This window comes from Onychostoma macrolepis, chromosome 10 (genome assembly GCF_012432095.1).
Source record: "Onychostoma macrolepis isolate SWU-2019 chromosome 10, ASM1243209v1, whole genome shotgun sequence".
In the NCBI taxonomy this organism is placed as follows: domain Eukaryota; kingdom Metazoa; phylum Chordata; class Actinopteri; order Cypriniformes; family Cyprinidae; genus Onychostoma; species Onychostoma macrolepis.
Window position 1 is genome coordinate 1,990,560 of NC_081164.1, and position 20,375 is coordinate 2,010,934.

At 36.0% G+C, this 20,375-nt stretch overlaps 1 protein-coding gene across 17 annotated transcripts in view; it reads left to right on the forward strand.

Annotated features, from left to right (window-relative positions):
* The first annotated feature begins 339 nt into the window (after positions 1-339).
* Positions 340-20,375, forward strand: part of ppip5k2 (diphosphoinositol pentakisphosphate kinase 2) — a 41,206-nt gene continuing 21,170 nt past the window's right edge. For 8 of the 17 annotated variants that reach the window (XM_058788555.1, XM_058788562.1, XM_058788554.1 and 5 more), the window contains exons 1-16: positions 346-684; positions 3,517-3,573; positions 4,971-5,252; positions 6,773-6,968; positions 7,885-7,975; positions 10,571-10,656; positions 11,316-11,470; positions 13,902-14,003; positions 14,892-15,053; positions 15,821-15,942; positions 16,324-16,425; positions 18,071-18,157; positions 18,271-18,346; positions 18,841-18,950; positions 19,361-19,446; positions 19,681-19,806. In XM_058788555.1, the coding sequence (XP_058644538.1) occupies positions 5,091-5,252; positions 6,773-6,968; positions 7,885-7,975; positions 10,571-10,656; positions 11,316-11,470; positions 13,902-14,003; positions 14,892-15,053; positions 15,821-15,942; positions 16,324-16,425; positions 18,071-18,157; positions 18,271-18,346; positions 18,841-18,950; positions 19,361-19,446; positions 19,681-19,806 (1,663 nt within the window). In that variant the 5' untranslated portion in view covers positions 346-684; positions 3,517-3,573; positions 4,971-5,090. Of the gene's footprint in view, positions 685-3,331; positions 3,430-3,516; positions 3,574-4,970; positions 5,253-6,772; positions 6,969-7,884; positions 7,976-10,570; positions 10,657-11,315; positions 11,471-13,901; positions 14,004-14,891; positions 15,054-15,820; positions 15,943-16,323; positions 16,426-18,070; positions 18,158-18,270; positions 18,347-18,840; positions 18,951-19,360; positions 19,447-19,680; positions 19,807-20,375 lie in introns of those variants that run through there. The other 9 variants (XM_058788551.1, XM_058788557.1, XM_058788558.1 and 6 more) reach the window with 4 other exon arrangements.

Below are 20,375 nucleotides of genomic sequence, written 5' to 3' on the forward strand. Positions count from 1 at the left end.
TTTAAAGAACAGATTCCTGAAAATTCTTCCACATTTCTATGTATTTCACCAGGAACTATGTCATTACTTTTTGTCACTGAAACGAATGAAGAAAAAGAATGCTTTAAATTTCTGTAATTTAATAGAAAATCTTAAACTTGCTGAAAACCCCTAGTATTATTATTATTATTTTTTTTTTCTTCCTCTTCTCCTTATGTTATGATGCTGTTTTCTGATTAAGAAATTTAGCATTTTGTACCAGGCCATTTATGGTTGTAAAGTTTACATTGTTCAATAAAGTTAAAAAAAAACAAACAAACCGTGAAAGCCGCCCGTGATTGGGTAACACCTTGACCGTGGCCCCGCCCTCGCGGCGACATCACGCCTGACGCCACGCCGCGTAGACTGGTGTTTTTTGATTTGTGAAGCCTGAACTTGAGTGCATTCGTGCAGCAATCAGTCACACAGAAGGGTGTAATACATCCCTGTGGAGAATCTCAGAGGCCTGCAGAAGATCAGAATGAGATCATTTGTGTTTATGCCCGTTAGCTGAAGGAGGAAGATGATGAAGATGATGATGATTGCTGGTGGTGCTTTTAGCATGTATGCTAATGTTAGCTCTCCTCCTTCAGTATTTGTGTGTGTGTGACCAGCTAACATAGCAGCCCACAGCTTTCGACTTCACTTCCGTCTCTTTTAGAGCAGGTAAGAATATAAAGTATTCGCTGTTTATCAGCTCTAGCATCATGCACGTGTTGTGTTTGTGCAGAAGAGTCATTAGCTGCTAAAAGTGAGACATCAAACTGCACATGACTGACCTCCTGCCTTGACTTTTCCTGCATTATTGATGCTTTTGAGCCGATAATCATACTGTACTGCATATACACATGATGCCAGTCAAATTACACTGGCTTTTAAATTGCTGTGTTGATTTGACTTTGATCAAGCAGATATTTAATTTAACAAAGTGAATCAAAGAAAAGTATGTAACATTTTCGAAGCAGTCCAATTAAACTTCTATAATATTCCTTCTTTTACAATGAATTAACTTCGAGTAGATTATGGTGTTTATCTGACTTTGGTGCTGTTATTTGATACTTATGTTATTTGTTTAACGGTGTGTGAGGAATAAGGCATCGGTTCCGTTTTCTCTGGTGTGTATGTCATGTGTTGTGTGTTTGTGATGTGTTGTTGTGTGTATCTGATGTGTCGTGTATGTCATGTGTCGTGTATGTCATGTGTCGTGTATGTCATGTGTCGTGTATGTCATGTGATGTGGTGTGTGTGTGTGTCATGTGTTGTGTGTATGTAGTGTATTGTCAGACAGGTGCTGTCAGTGACAGATGTCCTAGGATTATGGCAGTGTTTATGTTCTCAGATAACTGACAGGGTTTTCAGCATTTCCTTTGGGTAGCTAACAAATAGCGTGGAGGTGATTAATTAATTAACATACAGCATATGCATTTATTTACTTCTCTTTTGTTCAATGTTGTGTATTTTTTTCTTTTATGTAAGATTCAGTCCATCTCAAGTGGTCCAAAAATTGTAAAGTTGATTGCTTGATCTTTTTTAATTTCCCTAATTTTTGGCCGTTTAAAGAGAATTCTGAGAATTGTTTCTAAACGCATTACAAATGTTAGAAATGTATTGCTGAAACACATTACAAAGGCTCTGAACTATGTAGTACTGATTTATTGGGCGGGGCTAAAACGGTGGCTTGATGACGCAATGGAGCCACCGAGCGTGGCCCCGCCCCTAACACTATAATAACCGTTGAGAGGTCAAGTTCTTAGTTTGTCTTTTTGAATGTCTGTGATGTTAGATATACAGATTCTAGGCAGGGACGGTTTTAGGGTGGATACCGGGGTCTTAGCCCAGAGACATCAATATGTGGCAGAATACATACAATTTAAAAACATGGAGCGTTCACAATTCGCATCTAAAAACGCATGGAAACGCGAGCTGTACCGCTTTCTCTTCTTTCAAAGCGCACCGGAGCTTGTGCTCTCCTGGTGTTTGCCGTTGCTAAGCAACCATGAGCCGCGCTCTCCTTGACGACGAGAATCACTGCAGCGCTGCCGCGCGTCTACAATTAAATAACGAACTTGCACGCTCAAACATGTATGGCTGTATAAATGCAATTAAGCTACTAGAGGTAGCATCAGTAGCATCCATTCAGGTTGTAGCGGTGTTTGACAGTTGAGAGAGACGGCCGCTTTCCCGCGAGTGGGCGTGGTTTCAGCGCAGACAGCGGACACGCCCCCAGCGTTTGCTTATTTTTCAAAGACTTGATAACTTATTTTAGTTACTTGGCGGTTTTTTTATCATTCAAATTTGTCTGGGTGGTTAATAACACATTTTTCTGTTGTGTGACAAACTCAGAACACATATTTTAATATCACTTTACACGGACTTTAAGCGATTACCTGTGTTGGTATTGCAAAGCAACATTTATAAATATTACTTGGTTTTACCACATTGCGTTGTGGCCCACACAATAAACTTTGGTTATGGGCAGTGTTGGGGAGTAACTAGTTACATGCAACGGAATTATATAATTTAATTACAAAATAAATGTAATTAAATTACAGTTACTTATGAAAATGTTAACGATTACAAAGGGGGTTACATCTGAATATTTTTACATACACCCACATACAGATTTAATTGATTTCATTCATGAATTGCATTGACTGCTCTAAAATATGAGACACCAATGTTTCAGGAGTTTAGGACAGAATTAGGACATTCATATTTTTTTTAAATCCCTATTTTAAAATCCCGTTTCTCAAAGTTTGTTTATGGTAAACTTGATCTCATTCCACCCTCACTGTGTTGTTCCAAACCTGTATGATTTTCTTTCTTATGTGGAACACAAAAGATACTTTGAAGAATGTTAAAACCAAACCATTGTCTTCCACTTAATGGAGAAAAAACACTGAGACATTTCTCAGAATGTCTTCTTTGTGCTTAAATAGATTAATCTTTCCCCAGGTTTCTACTAGCCTTCGCTCTGTAGCCAGCAGAACCTCAAACTCAGACTCATGTCTGTGATGGCAGCTTCCTGTCCGCTCCCCACCAGACATCATCAACCTTGTAACCAAGTCAGGGGAATTAGAGAAAAAAAACTGTTAAAAAACAAAAAAACTAAAAGTACTCTCAAACTGAAAATATTCTGCACATGTGCAATACTTAGCCTACCTATAAATCACCTTAAAAAGATTTAGGAAAATTGAACTCTTCCCATAATAAAGTGACTCTAAGTGGATCTTGATCACTGCATTTTGTTTGTGTGCTGGAAAGAAGGTCAAATATTTGCCTTCTCTTATTGAGTGCATGTTGTACTGTTCACAGTCATCAGTGTTTATCTTTAGAGCAGTGCCACCTCTGTTGAAAATGAGCACATAGCATGAAATAACCCAGTTCTGGCTTTTTAAAATTTTTTATACAGTAAGCCAGTTCCACAGCTTTAAGCTGTTTTTAAAAAAAAATCTGATTTCAAAAACTGGATCATTTTTATCTTTTGTTGTTTTGCAGGACGATAGTATCTCTGAACTTGTGGCCGTCGAGGGATTATTCTGACACATCTGAGAGGTGAGTCCATTAAACATTCAACAGAAAATAGTTCATGGGTTGAGCACATTCAAAAAATGTTGTGCAGATCATACAATAACTTGAATGCGTTTTTTTTCTGAACATGGTTTTGTAACATGGTAATTGCAACTTTTTTTTTTTTAGAGGTGAGATGAATGTCAAAATGTAAGTTTGATACAAATGTCCTGATGGCAATTAAAAAATAAATAGCCTAATAAAAAAATAATATTATGGCTTAAACCAGAACCACCAACAACAGAGGACTGGATAAACATTGTGTACGAGATCTACATAATGGAAAAGCTATCCTTTTCACTGAAAGTGCAGAGGGACACTTTCTATAAGATGTGGTCCAAATGGACGGAATATGTTAAACCGGTTAGATCTGATTTTCTGTAAACATTGCTGCTTTTTACTAATTGTGCACTGATTTGAAAGTTTAAATGAACAATATAAATAATATGGAAGTAATTTGGTTTTCCCCGCCACCCGTTCTTTTGAGTTCTGTTGTTCCTGTGTTAGAAAGTTAAAAATGTTAAAGCAAAGGATTGTACTTCATATGCCTAACAATATGTAAAATTCAACATGCTTTTCCAATAAAAGATAATATAAAAAAAAAAAAAAATGAATATTAACAAAAATACTGTACTTCTAAATGTTAAAAAAAGTTAGTCCAACCGATCGGTTGTCCAAAAAAATACTTTAAACAGAAAATCATATTATTGAGAGGACCAGCCCCACATGACTGTGTGCCAAAGTTAATAAGTCTCTTAAAGGGATAGTTCAGACAAAAAAGAAAATTGTCATTTTTATGAAACACAGCAGAGCTATCATTTTAAAATATCAGGTAATTTGACTTTTTTTTTTTTTTTTTGAAGACAAGGGTAGTTTAGGTTCTTTGACTCCCTAAAGATGCAATATTTATTAATTATTTGATAATATTTGTGAAAAAGCTTTTTACCTTGAGAAATATATTTAAAAATTGTGGAAATGAATAGGATGTGTACACTCACATATTACATTTTACTTGATTCTTGCTGCATGATGTTTTTAAATTCACTCAATTTAATCCTTTCCTAAAAATAGCAAAAAAAAAGTTTTTCAAATCCATATGAATAGTGCATACTGCATTTCTTAACTTGATTTTGTCACGTTTAAACTAGATAAAATATTTTTACATTATAGTGGATACTAAATTTGTCACTGACACTAGCTAAATATGTGAATAATGTGAAAAATTCATTTTTTCATTAAATAAATTTTCATAAATCAGTTATTTTAAATTATAAGAATGTTTGACATTACTGTGTATTTGATCAAATAAAAGCTGGCTGGGTGAGCATAAGATAAGACTAGAAACTGCCCCTGAGTCAGCTGTTGTTTGTGCGGTGTTCAAGCGAGAGACGGTGAAGATGAGCGGCTGTGAGGAGCAGGAGGAGGCCTGTGAGGCTGGATGTTACCAGCTCTAACCTTCATGTGAACCTCTGCTGAGTGACTGACAGCTGTCTGCGGTGAACATGTCTGTGCACGAGGACTTGGATCACCCGCGCTTCTTTGTGGGAGCTGATGACGGCGAGGGAGACGAGCTGCTGGATCCGGGCAGAGTGCTCGGCTATGACTGTCTGTACGAAAACGTGGAAGAGGAGGATGAAGACAGAGATGATGCAGAATATGATTCGGTATGTGAAAAGACTCATATTGGCTGTTTAGGTTCTTGGCCCGCTGGACAATAAATTCAATTCAATTCAACTCAAGTTTATTTGTATAGCGCTTTTTACGATACAATCGTTGCAAAGCAGCTTTACAGGAAATTAAGTTTCTGCTATACACATACACATAGATGCATACACATATGCACACATGCACACATATATACACATACATATGTGAAGAAGAAACCCAATATATTTAAGTTATGACAGACTTAACTTGGTAATTGTGTATGGTAGAGAAAAAAAATTCTAGAATCACTTTGTAGTTTGCATTTCTAAAACAAATACCAGCACGATTCTACAAAATGCAAAAGAGTCTGCAGTTAAAAGAAATGCTGACAGACTTTGACTTGGTTAATTATAAAGAAACGTGGCCCCAACAAAAATCAGAAGAAGAAAATCCAACAATGTGACAAAATAAGATGGTTCTTCTCAAGCAGCGGTGTCTAAAATTTGGTAAAAAGTAAACAAATGCGAATATACGATGCGAATAAATACAATGTCGAATATACGACATCGAATTTGTGCAACAAAACAACAACTGGATTGAAAGTCAATATGCTTAATTCGTAGAACTTTCATTAATATGTAATTTGCATGTAAAATACACATTTAGTGCCAGATTTACTAGCAGCTTGTGTCAGCGCAAACTCTTTTGGAGTTAAAAAATGCTATCAGCATTTACTAAATACACCCAGTGAAAAATTAACAATGAAAAGATGTGGAGACAATTATTTTTGCTGCTGATCTTATTGCAATTGTAGGAATTACCCTCTCAAACACAATTTATAAGAGAAGCGTTTTTAAATAAATCATGCAATAGTAAATTAGGTTTGCCAATTTACAGGTATTTGCCCCATTATTTAACACCCCAAAAATAAACACGTCTTGAGTTATTTTGCGCTTGACATGGTGCTCTGAGGCTCATCGGTTGTTTTCTGTGAGACTGCATTTCTAAAAGCTGACAAAGGATTCCTTATAATAACCTGCCCGTAAACAAACAGTACAGAGTAATGAGAAGATATTTTAATATGCAAAGTAATTCAAATCAGGACCTCTATGAATAAAATAAAGTTACATTATGCAAGACGTCAGGCATTTCAATCATTAGCTGACTGACATGTCATGCCTGTATGTTGCATTGCGTAATGATTTACAGCACAGTAAAGACTATATAGATGAATTAAAATATATACAATCTGAAGAAATGCACTGAGCGCTGCTCTGTCCTGGAGAGGATGCAAAAAGCCAGCGCTCTGTAACTCAAGGTTTTTTAGTAGTAAAGTTACCACTAGATTGTAGCGTTGGAGTATTTATGGGAGACAGGTGTCAGTGAGGGATGCTTCTTTACATCGCAACAAATAAATAAATTACAGCTATGACACAACAATTTTAGTTTTTATTAGTTAAACATTTTAGCTTCTTGAAGCGTAACTCAAATAAATGAAATGATTGTAATTTGAGATGTGTGTTGTTGTCGTCTGCAGCCTCCTGAGAGACAGATCGTGGTGGGTATCTGTGCCATGTCTAAGAAGTCAAAGTCCAAACCTATGAAGGAGATCCTGGAGAGACTTTGTCTGTTCAAATACATCACTGTGGTTACGTTTGAAGAGGAAGTCATTCTGAATGAGCCGGTGGAAAACTGGCCACTCTGTGATTGTCTCATCTCTTTCCATTCCAAAGGTTTGTAGCGTCCTGTCTGTGTTTATTGTAACAGATTACAAAAAAGAAACCAAGTTTTTGCTGTGTGTTATGATAAATAAGTCACACCTGACTATAAGCTGCACCAGGTCAAAATTACATTGTTGAGAGAGAGAATAAAAAAGGATAAGTTGCATCAGTGTACAAGTCACATTTTATTATTACATAATAAATAAATAGAAAATAAAACAGAAATATATTAATGGAAACATTTACAAACACTATAAACATGTATTTTTATTCCCTTCACTCCACAACAAATGCTCATTTTTAATTTAACGCTATTCAGGACAGAACAGGAATGGAAAATATATAGTATAAAGTGTGTGTGTAATATATATATATATATATATATATATATATATATATATATGAACAAACAATAATTATAGTGCCATTCGTTATAAACAACAATTATTATAAACGTCAAGCCTAAACAAATTTGTGTAAGTGATACATATGAACTTGGGCCTTTCTCGTTCTCCGCTAATCTAAATGTGTGTGTTTTGTGAGTTAATTGTAAGTTGCAGCACATTTCAGATGATAAAAATGCTTTGGGCTTATTATGAAAAATATGGTATCTAATTACTTCAAGTAAAATGTATAAAAAATGGTTTAAATTTTAAATAACATTATGGTTAATGATTTTAAGTTGCGCCCCAAGTTGTAAAATAATATAAATTATGTTTGGTTTGTGTAGAATGTGAATTATACTCATTTAAACCATGGTCTGAATACTCTTTTCTGATTGGCTGAAAAGTGTGCATTAAAAATATTGAATACACAGCTAGCTCCGGTCAGTTATTGTATTGACGACAAGAGCAGAAATGTACAGTCCCTCTTGATATGAACCTGTTTTTGTGAATTTATGTTCATTATTTATTGTCTGTTTTTAAAGGATTCCCACTGGATAAAGCCGTGGCTTACAAGAAGCTGAGGAATCCATTTGTCATCAACGATCTGGATCTTCAGTATTTTATTCAGGACAGGTGAGCTTCATTTCCACCATCAGGTCTTCATCATGTTGCAAGTTAATTGCATTGTTTATTGACCGCACATGATGTGCTCTGATACAGAAGATATTGCCAGCTATACTTCATGCCTTTAATACTGGAAAAACCTTTGCTCATCATAAGTAGATGGGTTCTCCCAGGTATTGTAGTTGTGATTATTGATTAAAATTGTCATTAAAAGTTTTTTGTGTGTGTGTGTGTGTGGGAAACTGTATGTTACTTATTCTTATGGATTGCCAAATGGGTTAAACTGTTGCCTCCATGTTTGTTGTTCACAGGCAGTCAGAGATGCAAAAATGTTGCTATTGTTATGGTAATCATCCAATTTTTTTTTTAGAATTTCCTCATTATTAATTGTATGTGTGTTGTTTTTATGGCAAATAATTGTTTTAACTAATAGAATGCATACATACACAGAAAACAAGCTGAAAACCATTGCTTTTAAAGATTAAAAAATTAAGGTTATCTTGGTTTGAATAACCGATTTGTTTTTCATGTCACTGAGAGTGAACGGTGAGCAAAGAACGTTCCCCATTTCTGAAGCGGTCAGTGATTTCAGTTCTGCACACTTACAGAATCTCCCAAAGGAGCGGTCTACACTGCGCAGTGAAACTATTACATATATCATAACCTTTTGTGTTTGTGATGAGAGAATTCACAAGAGTGCCAAAGTCAGTGCTCTGGAAAACTGGATTTTCATCACTGGTGACTAATCTAATGCCTCTGATTGGCTATTGCATTCATGCACTCAACAGGTACATGGTTGATTGGTTATAATGCTCAACAAAAACACGCAAAAAGAAACCTTTGATGCAACTTTAACAGATCTAAATGCAATGTTGCATTTGGCACTCTTCATTCTTTTTCATATTTTACTTTAATCGCAATAGTCGTAATAGATTTCATTTAATTGTGCAGGGGCATTTTTTGGACCCCCATTCTTGAAATCGGTGGGCATTTTTGCCCCAGTCCCCTTTAATTTCCGACTCTGGCATGCAGTGATGACAGAATGAGCATTTTTGGGTGGAGTATGTCTTATAAGTATATAGCACTCCTCTAGCATGGGCGATTTGTCATGGTTTCTACTCACAGGGAGTGCATCAACTTATAATGCAATATTAACCTCTTTGTAATTGGCCTGTTGTATAAAAGCAATATCGCATTTGAAATTGTGCTGTTGGTCTGAATATCAATGGCAAGCAGACGGTGGCCTGCTGCTTACGCCCAAATCACAGCTGTGCAAATTTTCCAGTCCTGGAAAGCACATGGAAACTAGAACGAACAGTTTACCACTGCCCCGAAACAGTTAATGTTATTAGTGGAAAGTATTGCCACATGAGGGAGGTATTGCTGTGACACTGTTTACTCTTGTGTTGACGCTTGCATCAGCTAGCTAATGTTTTAACTGCTTGAATGTTTGCATTTTAATCGGGGTCAACACAGCAACCTACATGCAAACATTTGCCCATGAAGCGGTCATCACTGCAACAGAAGTGATTTTTTGAAAGAGATGAATGTATTCATTTGATTTGGTTTAGAAACATGAAAATTTCATGTATCTACATGATTAATTGTGACACACCTGGTCCTTTTTGGTTCTGAGCAATATGGGAAGTCAAGTGAGATGCTGACGCAGTGCACAGTGAATTAATCAGATACTGATTCACTAATTTTGATTGGCCTAGTGTCGTTTCAAGAGTCTTGAAATGTAGTTCAGTTGTGCTGGGACTGGGTCAGATTTTGTTCTGCCAGCAAAAATGGTTCCAAAGTAACTGTCTGGCAATACTGTGTCTAAAATGTACTCCATATTAGTGCTGTCGCGATTAATCACATTCAAAATAAAAGTTTGTTTACATAATGTGTGTTATTTTGAAAATATTTACATGTGCATATACATTTATATTTTATATTATATATAAATGTTTTATATAAACATATATTTTCTTAAATATATACATGCATGTTTGTATTTATTTATATATAACAAATATACACTTATTTTGGATGCACTACTCAATATCAACTTAATGTTTGTATAAAATTCTTTAATATACACACATGCTTTAATTGTCATCACTGCATCCTCGTGTCTACAGCAGAACAGCAGCAGTTCTGATATTTTAAACAATGGCACTCGTGTCTGATTATTGCCATTTAAGTCAACATTTACTCATCCTAATTTCATTCCAAGCACATAACTTTCAGTCCTCTTCATGACACAAATGAAGATGTTTTTTGATGAGACAGAAATATCTCAGATTTCTTTACCGAACATACACAGAGAAATATGGTAAACGGATGCTCTGATGTGCTTGACCTTGAGGGGTTGTTTTTGGGTGAGTGAATGACAGATGGGACTTTTTTTGTTTTTGTTTAATCACATGTTAAGTAATGCTGTGTCAAATATGGAGACCGAATGATGGAAGATTAAAGAGGCTCTTTAAACACAGTTTAAACATTGGTTTTCTTGAAGCACATTTAAATAACTTGCTGTATGATATTTTTTATTTAATGTTTTAATTTTTTTTCTCCCACAAAATCCTAATTCATATGCAATATTTCCGGGTTTAGGAGAGAGGTGTATCGGATACTGAAGGCCGAGGGAATACAGCTCCCCCGCTTTGCGGTTCTGAACAGAGATCCTTCCAGACCAGAAGGTTTGTTAACTCCCTTAAATCTCACTCTGACCTAGTTTGGACTACATAAAATAAGCCTGTGTCACCAGTGAACAGTTTAGATCATCTGCGTCACAGTGGTGTGTTCTCAGCTAGTTTGTAGGGCATTAGTGTCATTTAGCTGATACTTACAAATGAGAAGAAAAAGAATACAATATTAGCAGTTATAATAAGTTTCATGTGGAAAAACTAATTTTCAGTTTTATTTGGTTTTGTTTTTCTAATAATTAATATTGTGAGTTGTTTTTGCGGTATTACAGTGGGTTCATGATTAAAATGGTTCTCTATGTAGTTTACAGGATTTGTTGAGAGCATTTGCGTACTTTTCAACTGAATTCACATCAAATCCTAATCTAATCAAATCATTTTCTTTCTGCCTGTTTTGCTTGTTATAAAGCAGTGTTCACTTGAGTGTTTCTCTTTGAACCGCTCGTGTACTGTGAATGCGAGGTGGTTACAGCACTACACGGGTGAAAAGTCACGTGACTTTGCTGATTTGATTGGCTGACCACGCTGTCGATCTGTCAGCGAGAACCTGATCATGTGCATTTGGACTCTCAAAATATGTTCTACCCAAATATCCCGTTTCTAACTCGAACGATTTCATGGCTTCTTTATGATGCTGTGTGATGTTTTTGCAGAATGTAATCTGGTGGAGGGAGAGGACCACGTGGAGGTGAATGGGGAGATTTTCCAGAAGCCTTTCGTAGAGAAGCCAGTGAGTGCTGAGGACCACAATGTCTACATCTACTACCCCACATCTGCAGGAGGGGGCAGTCAGAGGCTCTTCCGCAAGGTGTGACCGTAATGATTCACAATCAATCCCTTCAACACCAAAATACACACCACATTACATCAACTCATTTTTTTTTAAAGAGTATTTTAAGCAAAATACTGGTCCTGCTTTATATTAAGTGACCTTTACTATGTACTTACATCAAAAAATAAGTACAATGTACTTATTGTGTTCATATTGTATTGTAAAACACTTCTGCTGCTATTGAGGTGGGATACGGGTAAGGTTAGGGACCGGTATGGGTAGGTTTACGGGTGGGTTTAGGTGTAAGGGATGGGACAATAGTGTAATTATAAATTTAATTGCAGAAATTAATTTCAGATGTAATTACATTGTGCCATTTTTAAAATATAAGTACAATGTAAAAACGTATGTACACAAGCGCATTGTATTAAATGATTCATTTAAATGTAAGTACATAGTAGTTAAGGCCACTTTATATAAAGTGGGACCAAAATACTTTATAAAAATATTTCAAGACTTAAACCACTAATCGATAAAACTGATGATAAAAATAATCAACAATGAATTTATTGATTAATCAGGTCTATTTCTATAAACAAAACACACCTGAAAAATAGAGGACACGAAGTGCAAGGACTAAACTACCCAAAACGTGAGAATGATTTGTGTTACAGTATATTAAACTGACTCATACGTGTAGAGCTTAAGATGGCTTGCCCGGTCAGGTTCTCTGGTAAATGTGTGTCCTGTTTATTGTGTGAGACAGAAACAGTCGCTGTCACTCATGTTGCCAGCTTGCTAGTGAAAATAAATCGTGTTGTGTTGTTGCTGACATTGTTGAACAGGGTTTAAAGCCTAGCCAACTTTTAAATAATCAGTATTTACATCCTTTATTCCAATTTATAGGTCGTCATTATACTGAGACTAGAGGTTGACCGATTCATCGGTTTTGCCGATTAATCGGCACCGATAGTTGATTGCCACAACTATCGGTTATCGGCAAAAATCCATGCCGATAGTTTTCCGGTTTGCAACCGTTGCCGGAATGGCTGAGAAGGGTCCGCTGGCATTATACAGTATGAGAGCGGCCTCTAGAGGCGGAAATCACTGACAGCACGTGTTGTTTATTTTGACACGTGACACTGCTCGCTGCACAGTGAGGGAAACTCCAGATGCGCATTTAAATACAGCCGACAGAAAAGCCTGCCGCGGAACAGAGCGCCATTCACATAGTTTTATATTAAATTACATTATATTTGTCCCAAATCGTTGTGAATGTATAATGACTTCACCCTAGGCTATAAATTATGTATTGTGCATTTTTCAGCAAAACGTTTGTCTTTCTGTGGCTCTAATAAAGTCGGTATGCTTCATGTAGAGAGCTGTAATAGATCGCGATTTCTCTTTCCACTTGCTCTGTTTTTTTAAACACCGAACTTCAAACTCATTTATGCCACATTGTTCATTCTTGAAGCAAACTTATGTCCGTTTGGTGATTAAATAAATTGTTTTAGACCGCCACTTGATTTGAACGCAAAGCGTCTGGTGTGTGTGTGTGTGTGTGTGTGTGCGTGATACCTCTGAGTTCTCCTAGACGCAGCTCTGCGCTTTTGCCCGGTGTGTGACTGACTTTTTTTTTTGATTAGATAATTATCAAGTGTTAAAAAATAAAAGCAAATAAAGTGTGCGAGTACACATACAATATCCATATGTATGTAATTTTAATGCTATGGCCTTGTGTAGATATTTAAACATGGCCATCTTTAAGCATGACTGTTGAAATTAAATGGTAACATTTAACAATAAAAGTCCATTCGTAGCATTAATGAAAACTGTAGAAGTATTGTTCCTTGTTAGAGTTTGTTCATTTCAACATTCACTATTAGCTACTAATAGGCTACATTTTAAAGTTTCTTCTTTTAACATTAGCAAACTATGAAATAACTTTAATGATCAATATAGTAAATAATATTAATATTTTTATTCATTTACAAAGTATGGTCCAGTACTGTTGCTGCTTTTTGTTTTTTTAAATAGTAAAGCACTAGCTCTCTTTCAGTATCTATTTTGAAAACTATCGGTTGATTAATCGGTATCGGCCAGTGTGGTCCAACCTAGCTATCGGTATCGGTAAAATCCACTATCGGTCGACCTCTAACTGGGACTCAGTTACATAACATCCAATGCTTTTTAGGAGTAAGTGGCTGAGCTGCTTAATAGCTTGTGTAACTCTGACATCTCTGATTGTTTGTGTTTTTGATGAGTTAGGGTGGTGTAGTGTGGTGCAGATAAGTATTTATTGTTCAAAAACAAGAAGATAGAATCATAACATGACATGGTATACTTGAAAGGTTCATGTTAGCACTAAAAATATGTAAATAATTGAACTCCTGGTACACTGTTGTTGTGTTTCATTGCAGCAAACCATCCAAACTCGTGCTAACTGATCACGTTGCGTCTGTTTCAGATTGGCAGCAGAAGTAGCGTCTATTCTCCCGAGAGTAACGTCAGGAAGACCGGATCCTACATCTATGAGGAGTTCATGCCTACAGATGGAACTGATGTGAAGGTATCGCAATCGTTTATCTTCGGCAGAGCAAAAAAGCTCACACACTATTTTCATGTGTTTTCATGTTAGTGGTGGTAATTCTGATTCATCGAAGTGACTAAAATATTTTGATTTTCTTAAGAGGAAGGTTTTTTTTTTCTCTCTCTCTCTCTTGTTTCTGTTCTTCACAAAACTTCTTGAAATGTGATCCTGTATGTGAAAACTCAGTATATAAAAAAATACTAAAGATGTGACAAGCACATAAATCCTTAAATATCTCTTAGTTTGAGTTTTAGCGAAGGTGATAAAAGAGTGTCTTAACAGACTTGTTCTAATAATGTGTATTTTAAAATTATTTCCAGACGGGTTGTGTTTACAATATGTGACCCTGGAGCACAGAACTAGTCAAAAGTAGCACAGATATATTTGAAGCAATATAGCCAACAATAAAAATAAAAACTGTATGGGTCAAAATTATCCATTTTTCTTTTATGCCAAAAATCATTAGGATATTAAGTAAAGATCATGTTCCATGAAGATATTTTGTGAATTTCCTACCGTAAATACATCAAAATGTTATTTTTGATTAGTACTTCATTAGGACAGCTTTAAAGGCAATTTTCCCCCAGATTCCAGATTTTCAAATAGTTGTATGTCAGCCAAATATTGTCCGATCCTAACAAACATCAATGGGAAGCTTATTTATTCAGCTTTCAGATGATGTATAAATCTCAATTTCTGGTTTTGTGATCCAGGGTCACATATGTGTCCCAAATTGTTAACAAAAATGTGAAGTCATAAATTCAGTCATTCAGATTGTGGGGTTGTGCAAAGATTTTCTTCTACATTAAAGTTTTCATGAGTGAAATGCCACTGTTTCATATGCTGTCTTGTGTTTGTTCACGTCAGGTGTATACTGTAGGTCCCGACTACGCCCATGCAGAGGCCCGTAAATCTCCTGCTCTGGATGGGAAGGTAGAACGAGACAGTGAGGGGAAAGAGGTCCGTTATCCAGTCATCCTCAATGCCAGAGAGAAACTCATCGCTTGGAAAGTCTGTTTGGCTTTCAAGGTAAATGAAGATGTTGAAAACCACTCCGAGGCTGCTCCTTTTAATAGTTAGAGCTTTATATCTGGAGGTATACATAGATGCAAACTCCTCAACTTTCAGTGACAGCTCACTTTTTTGAGCTCAAAATAGGTCACCTCTGAGATTTGCTTAGATCCAGAGTTGTTTTTATGAGGGGGTCTCACAAGGGTACTTGTGATCTTACAAGGATAAATAAAGAACTGGGGCTGATTGCATAAACTGTTTAGACTAGTCTTAGTTGCAGACTGGTCATAACTTCTTTTAATTCAGTTATGAAACGTTAGATTTGTCTTATTTGTATTGGAAAAGTAAGACTGATAACCACTTGGCAATTGCTAGTAAGTTTGTATAGTATTTTCTTTACCCTATTTTATGTATTTGAGGTCTGAGATGTGGGAACGGTGAAGAGAGAGAGAGGGCAAACATTTTGCATTTTAGGTCAGCATTGCCGTCTAATCAGCCAATATTGTCTTAAATAGCCTGCATAGCACTTCATCATTTATAACATGGGATTTTGACCAAATATATTCAATCTTGATTTTTGTAAAATGTTGCAACAAGATGTTTTTATTTTTTGGTGAAAAATTACCGTTTTGGACATATAAGGTAATAAAAAATATTTTTTTAAATACCTTAAAGTAACTACAAATGAGCATGTAAAACAAATATGTTTAAAAGAAATTCTGCGTGGAGCATGCGCCCGATCTGCGTAATGTTCTCATCCCTCTCCTGTTTGCATCTGTTTACAGCAAACCGTGTGTGGGTTCGATCTGCTCCGTGCCAATGGCCAGTCATACGTCTGTGACGTCAATGGCTTCAGCTTCGTCAAGAACTCCATGAAATACTATGATGACTGTGCAAAAATCCTGGGGTTAGTACATCACACACATCCTAAATATCCTTTTAGTTTCTAATATATTTTAATACTGGTTGATTGGGTCCACGGATATAAGCTTGTCTTTTGTCAGATGCAAAAAAGGATTTGTATTTTCTTTGACATGAAGTGCTGCAATTTTTTTTATAATCAGATGATTATAAAAAATGGTTATGTGGTCCATTTTTTTGATTATATAACCATATAATTTTTTGATTATATAACCATTTAAATTGATTATATAACCATATAAATGATTATATGGTCATTTATGATAAGGATTATTAGTGCATTTAATGTACAACACGCATTTATTTATACAGATTAATGGTGTAATTGTTTAAAGTCAATTGATATTGTTTTTCTTTTGCCCCACAGGAATATCATCATGAGAGAACTGGCTCCACAGTTTCAGATCCCGTGGTCGATCCCTTTAGAAGCTGAGGACATTCCCATAGTTCCCACAACCTCTGGGACTATGTATGTCCTCACAATCAAAGACAAACACTGTTTTAAACTTATAGTGATAATTACATTACCAATGTTATTAGTGTCTAAGCTAAGCTGGTGTCTAAAGAATCTGAAGTTTTTAGAGGAATTGTTCTTCCAAAAATGAAACCGTCATTAACTCACTTTTCTTGTCTCAAACTCATATTTCTTCTGTTTACACCAAAACCACAAATTGTTAGGGGCATGTTTTTACTGACACTCTTATGCACTTTATTAAAGGTATAGTTCACCCAAAAATCTAAATTCTGTCATCAGTTACTCACCCTCATGTCGTTTCAACCCAATTAGTCTTTTGTTCATCCTCGAAACACAAACGAAGACGTCTTTGATGCAGCCTGAGAGATTTCTGTCCCTCCACTGAAAGTCCATTCCACCGAAAATCAGTCAGACAATCAGTCAACATGTTCACTTTATATAGCGAATAGATTTCATTTAGGCTTTCATTCGCAGACCACGGGCATCCAACAAAGGTCTTCGGCCTTGTCCCTTACACACAGAGATTTCTCCAGTTTCTCTGAATCTTTTGATGATGTTATGCACTGTAGATGATGAGATTTGCAAAGCCTTTGCAATCTGACGTTAAGGAACATTGTTTAAGTATTCCACAATCTTTTTATGCACTCTTTCACAGATTGGAGAGCCTCTGCCCATCTTTACTTCTGAGAGACTCTGCCTCTCTAAGACATCCCTTTAATAGCTAATCATGTTACAGACCTGATGCCAATTATCTTAATTAGTTGCTAGATGTTCTCCCAGCTGAATCTTTTAAAAATTTCTTGCTTTTTTTTCCCTTTGTTGCCCCTGTGCCAACTTTTTTGAGACCTGTAGCAGGCATCAAATTTGAAATGAGCTCTTTTAGTGGATAAAAGTGTAAAATTTCTCTGTTTAAACATTTATGTTCTCTATGTTCTATTGTGAATAAAATATTGGCTCGTGTGATTTGAAAGTCTTTTAGTTTTCATTTTATTCAAATTTAAAAAATGTCCCAACATTTCTAGAATTCGGGTTGTACTACTTTGAGGCGTGAGAACAAACCTCATTGGTTCTTGTGCTTCACACAAGCACGTTTGAGCTTACATTTGCCATATTTGATGTGCTCTATGTGTCTCGATTTATGTTATATATAAATGAAAGCCTAAATGATATCTTCATCATATAAAGCGAATGTGTCTTTTCAGGGGACTTGGATTAAACCACTTGATTCATATGGATTGCTTACCATAGATTTTTATGAACTTTTTGCATCCTCAAATTTTGGTGTCGTGGATTTTCAGTGGAGGGGACAGAAATCCCACAGGTTTCAGTGAAGATGTCTAGTGTTTTTGAAGAGGAACAAAAATGTTCAATTTGGGTAAAATAACCCGTTAAGTGTTAAAGAGAGTCACAACGTGCTGTCACTGCATTGATTTCACCCAACTGCATATTCATTTAATTATTGCTTGAGCAGAAGAAAGCCAGTCGTATGGGTTTGGAATGACGGTGAATAAATGATGACAGAAGTTTCATTTTTGGGGAACTGTTCCTTTTAACACATTAATATTAAAGCTAATGTACTAATTTATATCTTTTTATTTCTGTATAAGCTCAAAGTAAATATCCGTTCAATGACTTTCAGGATGGAGTTGAGGTGTGTGATTGCTGTGATTCGACATGGTGACAGAACTCCCAAACAGAAGATGAAGATGGAAGTTCGGCATCAGCGGTACAGACTTTGCTGATCTATATTCATCATAAACTTCCAAAAAAATATGAAATTCAAATTGACACTGCACAACTAAAAATCCACTATTGCATTTCTCATGTTGTGTCTTTCAGGTTTTTTGACCTCTTTGAAAAATGTGAAGGTTACAAAAGTGGAAAACTGAAATTGAAAAAACCAAAGCAACTCCAAGTAAAGAAATGTTGTTTTAGTAACTAATAACAAAACACATCTCTTCCATCTTTACTTGACCCTCTAACTCTAGCACTCTCTATTCTAATTCTATTCTTTAAAAAAAAAAAAACTTGCCCCTTTTAGACTTGCACTCTATTAATTTACTAACTGCTTGTTTTCTTTAAAAAAAAGCTAACACTAGCTTCTCTATTCTTTTTGTATTCTATCTGTTTTCTTTTATTAATTATATAATTAAAAAAACAACAACCTTGCTACGTGTACTGCATTAAGCTAACTGAGACTTGTCATAGCACTTGCATGTCATTGCTCTTTTGTTGGTTTTGATTGCTTCCATTGTCCTCATTTGTAAGTCGCTTTGGATAAAAGCGTCTGCTAAATGACTAAATGTAATGGAAATGTAACACATATTACTCATCGTACATATCTAAAGCATGCGTTTGAATATTAGCTGATTTGCTCAGTTGTTTGTTGTGTTTGTTTGACTTGGACAGGAAGTGTTGGACATTGCCAGGCAGCTGTTGTTAGAACTCGGCCAAAATAACGATTCAGAAATTGAAGAGAGCAAAGCAAAGCTTGAACAGCTAAAAACAGTCCTTGAAATGTAAGTGGGTCCAGGAAGTTTATTAATAGGGGCCAAGCAGCAAAGGTGTTTAGGCACCTAGTTATTGTATTATTATTATTATTATTATTATTCTTCTGCCGTTGAATCTGAATATTCATTTTTGGGTCAGTCTGCCATTTTGAGTTTTATTGATAAAGCTTTCATCAGATCCTCACCAAATTTAGTATCACCTTTAAATCATCTTCTGATCATGCTAGGTAAAAGTTTTATCAATCTGATAATGGCACCAGCTTTTGTGGTATTTTAATCACTCCTCCTAAAATAATCCCTGCGGATGCCATCCGGTCCAAATGAATGCCACTTTTGATCACATCATGCTTGGCCCAGCTATATTCAAATATACAGCTATATTTCAGTCTCATTTCTGACGTCTCATTTTGTTTGTTCAGGTACGGTCATTTCTCTGGCATTAATCGCAAGGTTCAGTTAACATATCTTCCACATGGCTGCCCTAAAACGTCCAGTGAAGAGGAAGGTAAGGATGGTCGTGCGTGTATCTTTTGGCTGCTTGTGATTTTGATTTTTAAAGAAATGGGCATCGAAAAGTGGGACGCAGGGAGGGGAGAGCTTTCTGTTTGAGTAAAGAACTTGCTCTTCTTTTTTCTTCTTTTTTTTTTGGTATGTGAAATATCTGAGGGTTAACGAACTGTTCATGGTTGCTGCATCCAAGGCTGATGTGTTTGATATGGATGTGTGTGTTTTTGTTCAGACGTGCGGAGGGACGACCCGTCTCTCTTGCTGGTTTTGAAGTGGGGTGGAGAGCTGACTCCAGCCGGCAGGGTACAGGCTGAAGAACTTGGCCGGGCCTTCAGGTGTATGTACCCTGGAGGACAAGGTACTTCACTCTCACTGTGCTCATTATTGTCTTTAGTATGTCTGCCCTAGTAAAAAAGTAATACATTTATTTCATACTAAGTATAGTTCAAATCTACTGACATATCGCTTGAGACTAACTGATATAAAAAGCATAATTAATCTTTATTTGGAGTACTACTTGTGCACAATGCACATTTCTTAATATTAAGCCTAAAATGTGTTTTAGTGTCACTATTGATGAGGATTGTATGATCTTTGAATAATACTGGTCTTTAATTGCAAGATATTTAAAGTGTACCTGAAGTATACTTGCAATAGTTTCAATTTAACACAATCAAATACACTTCAGTGTATCTTTAGTTGGACTTCAGCACTACTTCAGCACAATTAAAGGAGTAGTTCACTTCCGGAACAAAAATTTACAGATAATGTACTCACCCCCTTGTCATCCAAGATGTTCATGTCTTTCTTTCTTCAGTCTTAAAGAATTATGTTTTTCGAGGAAAACATTTCAGGATTTCTCTCCATATAATGGACTTCTATGGTGCCCCCGAGTTTGAACTTCCAAAATGCAGTTTAAACGCAGCT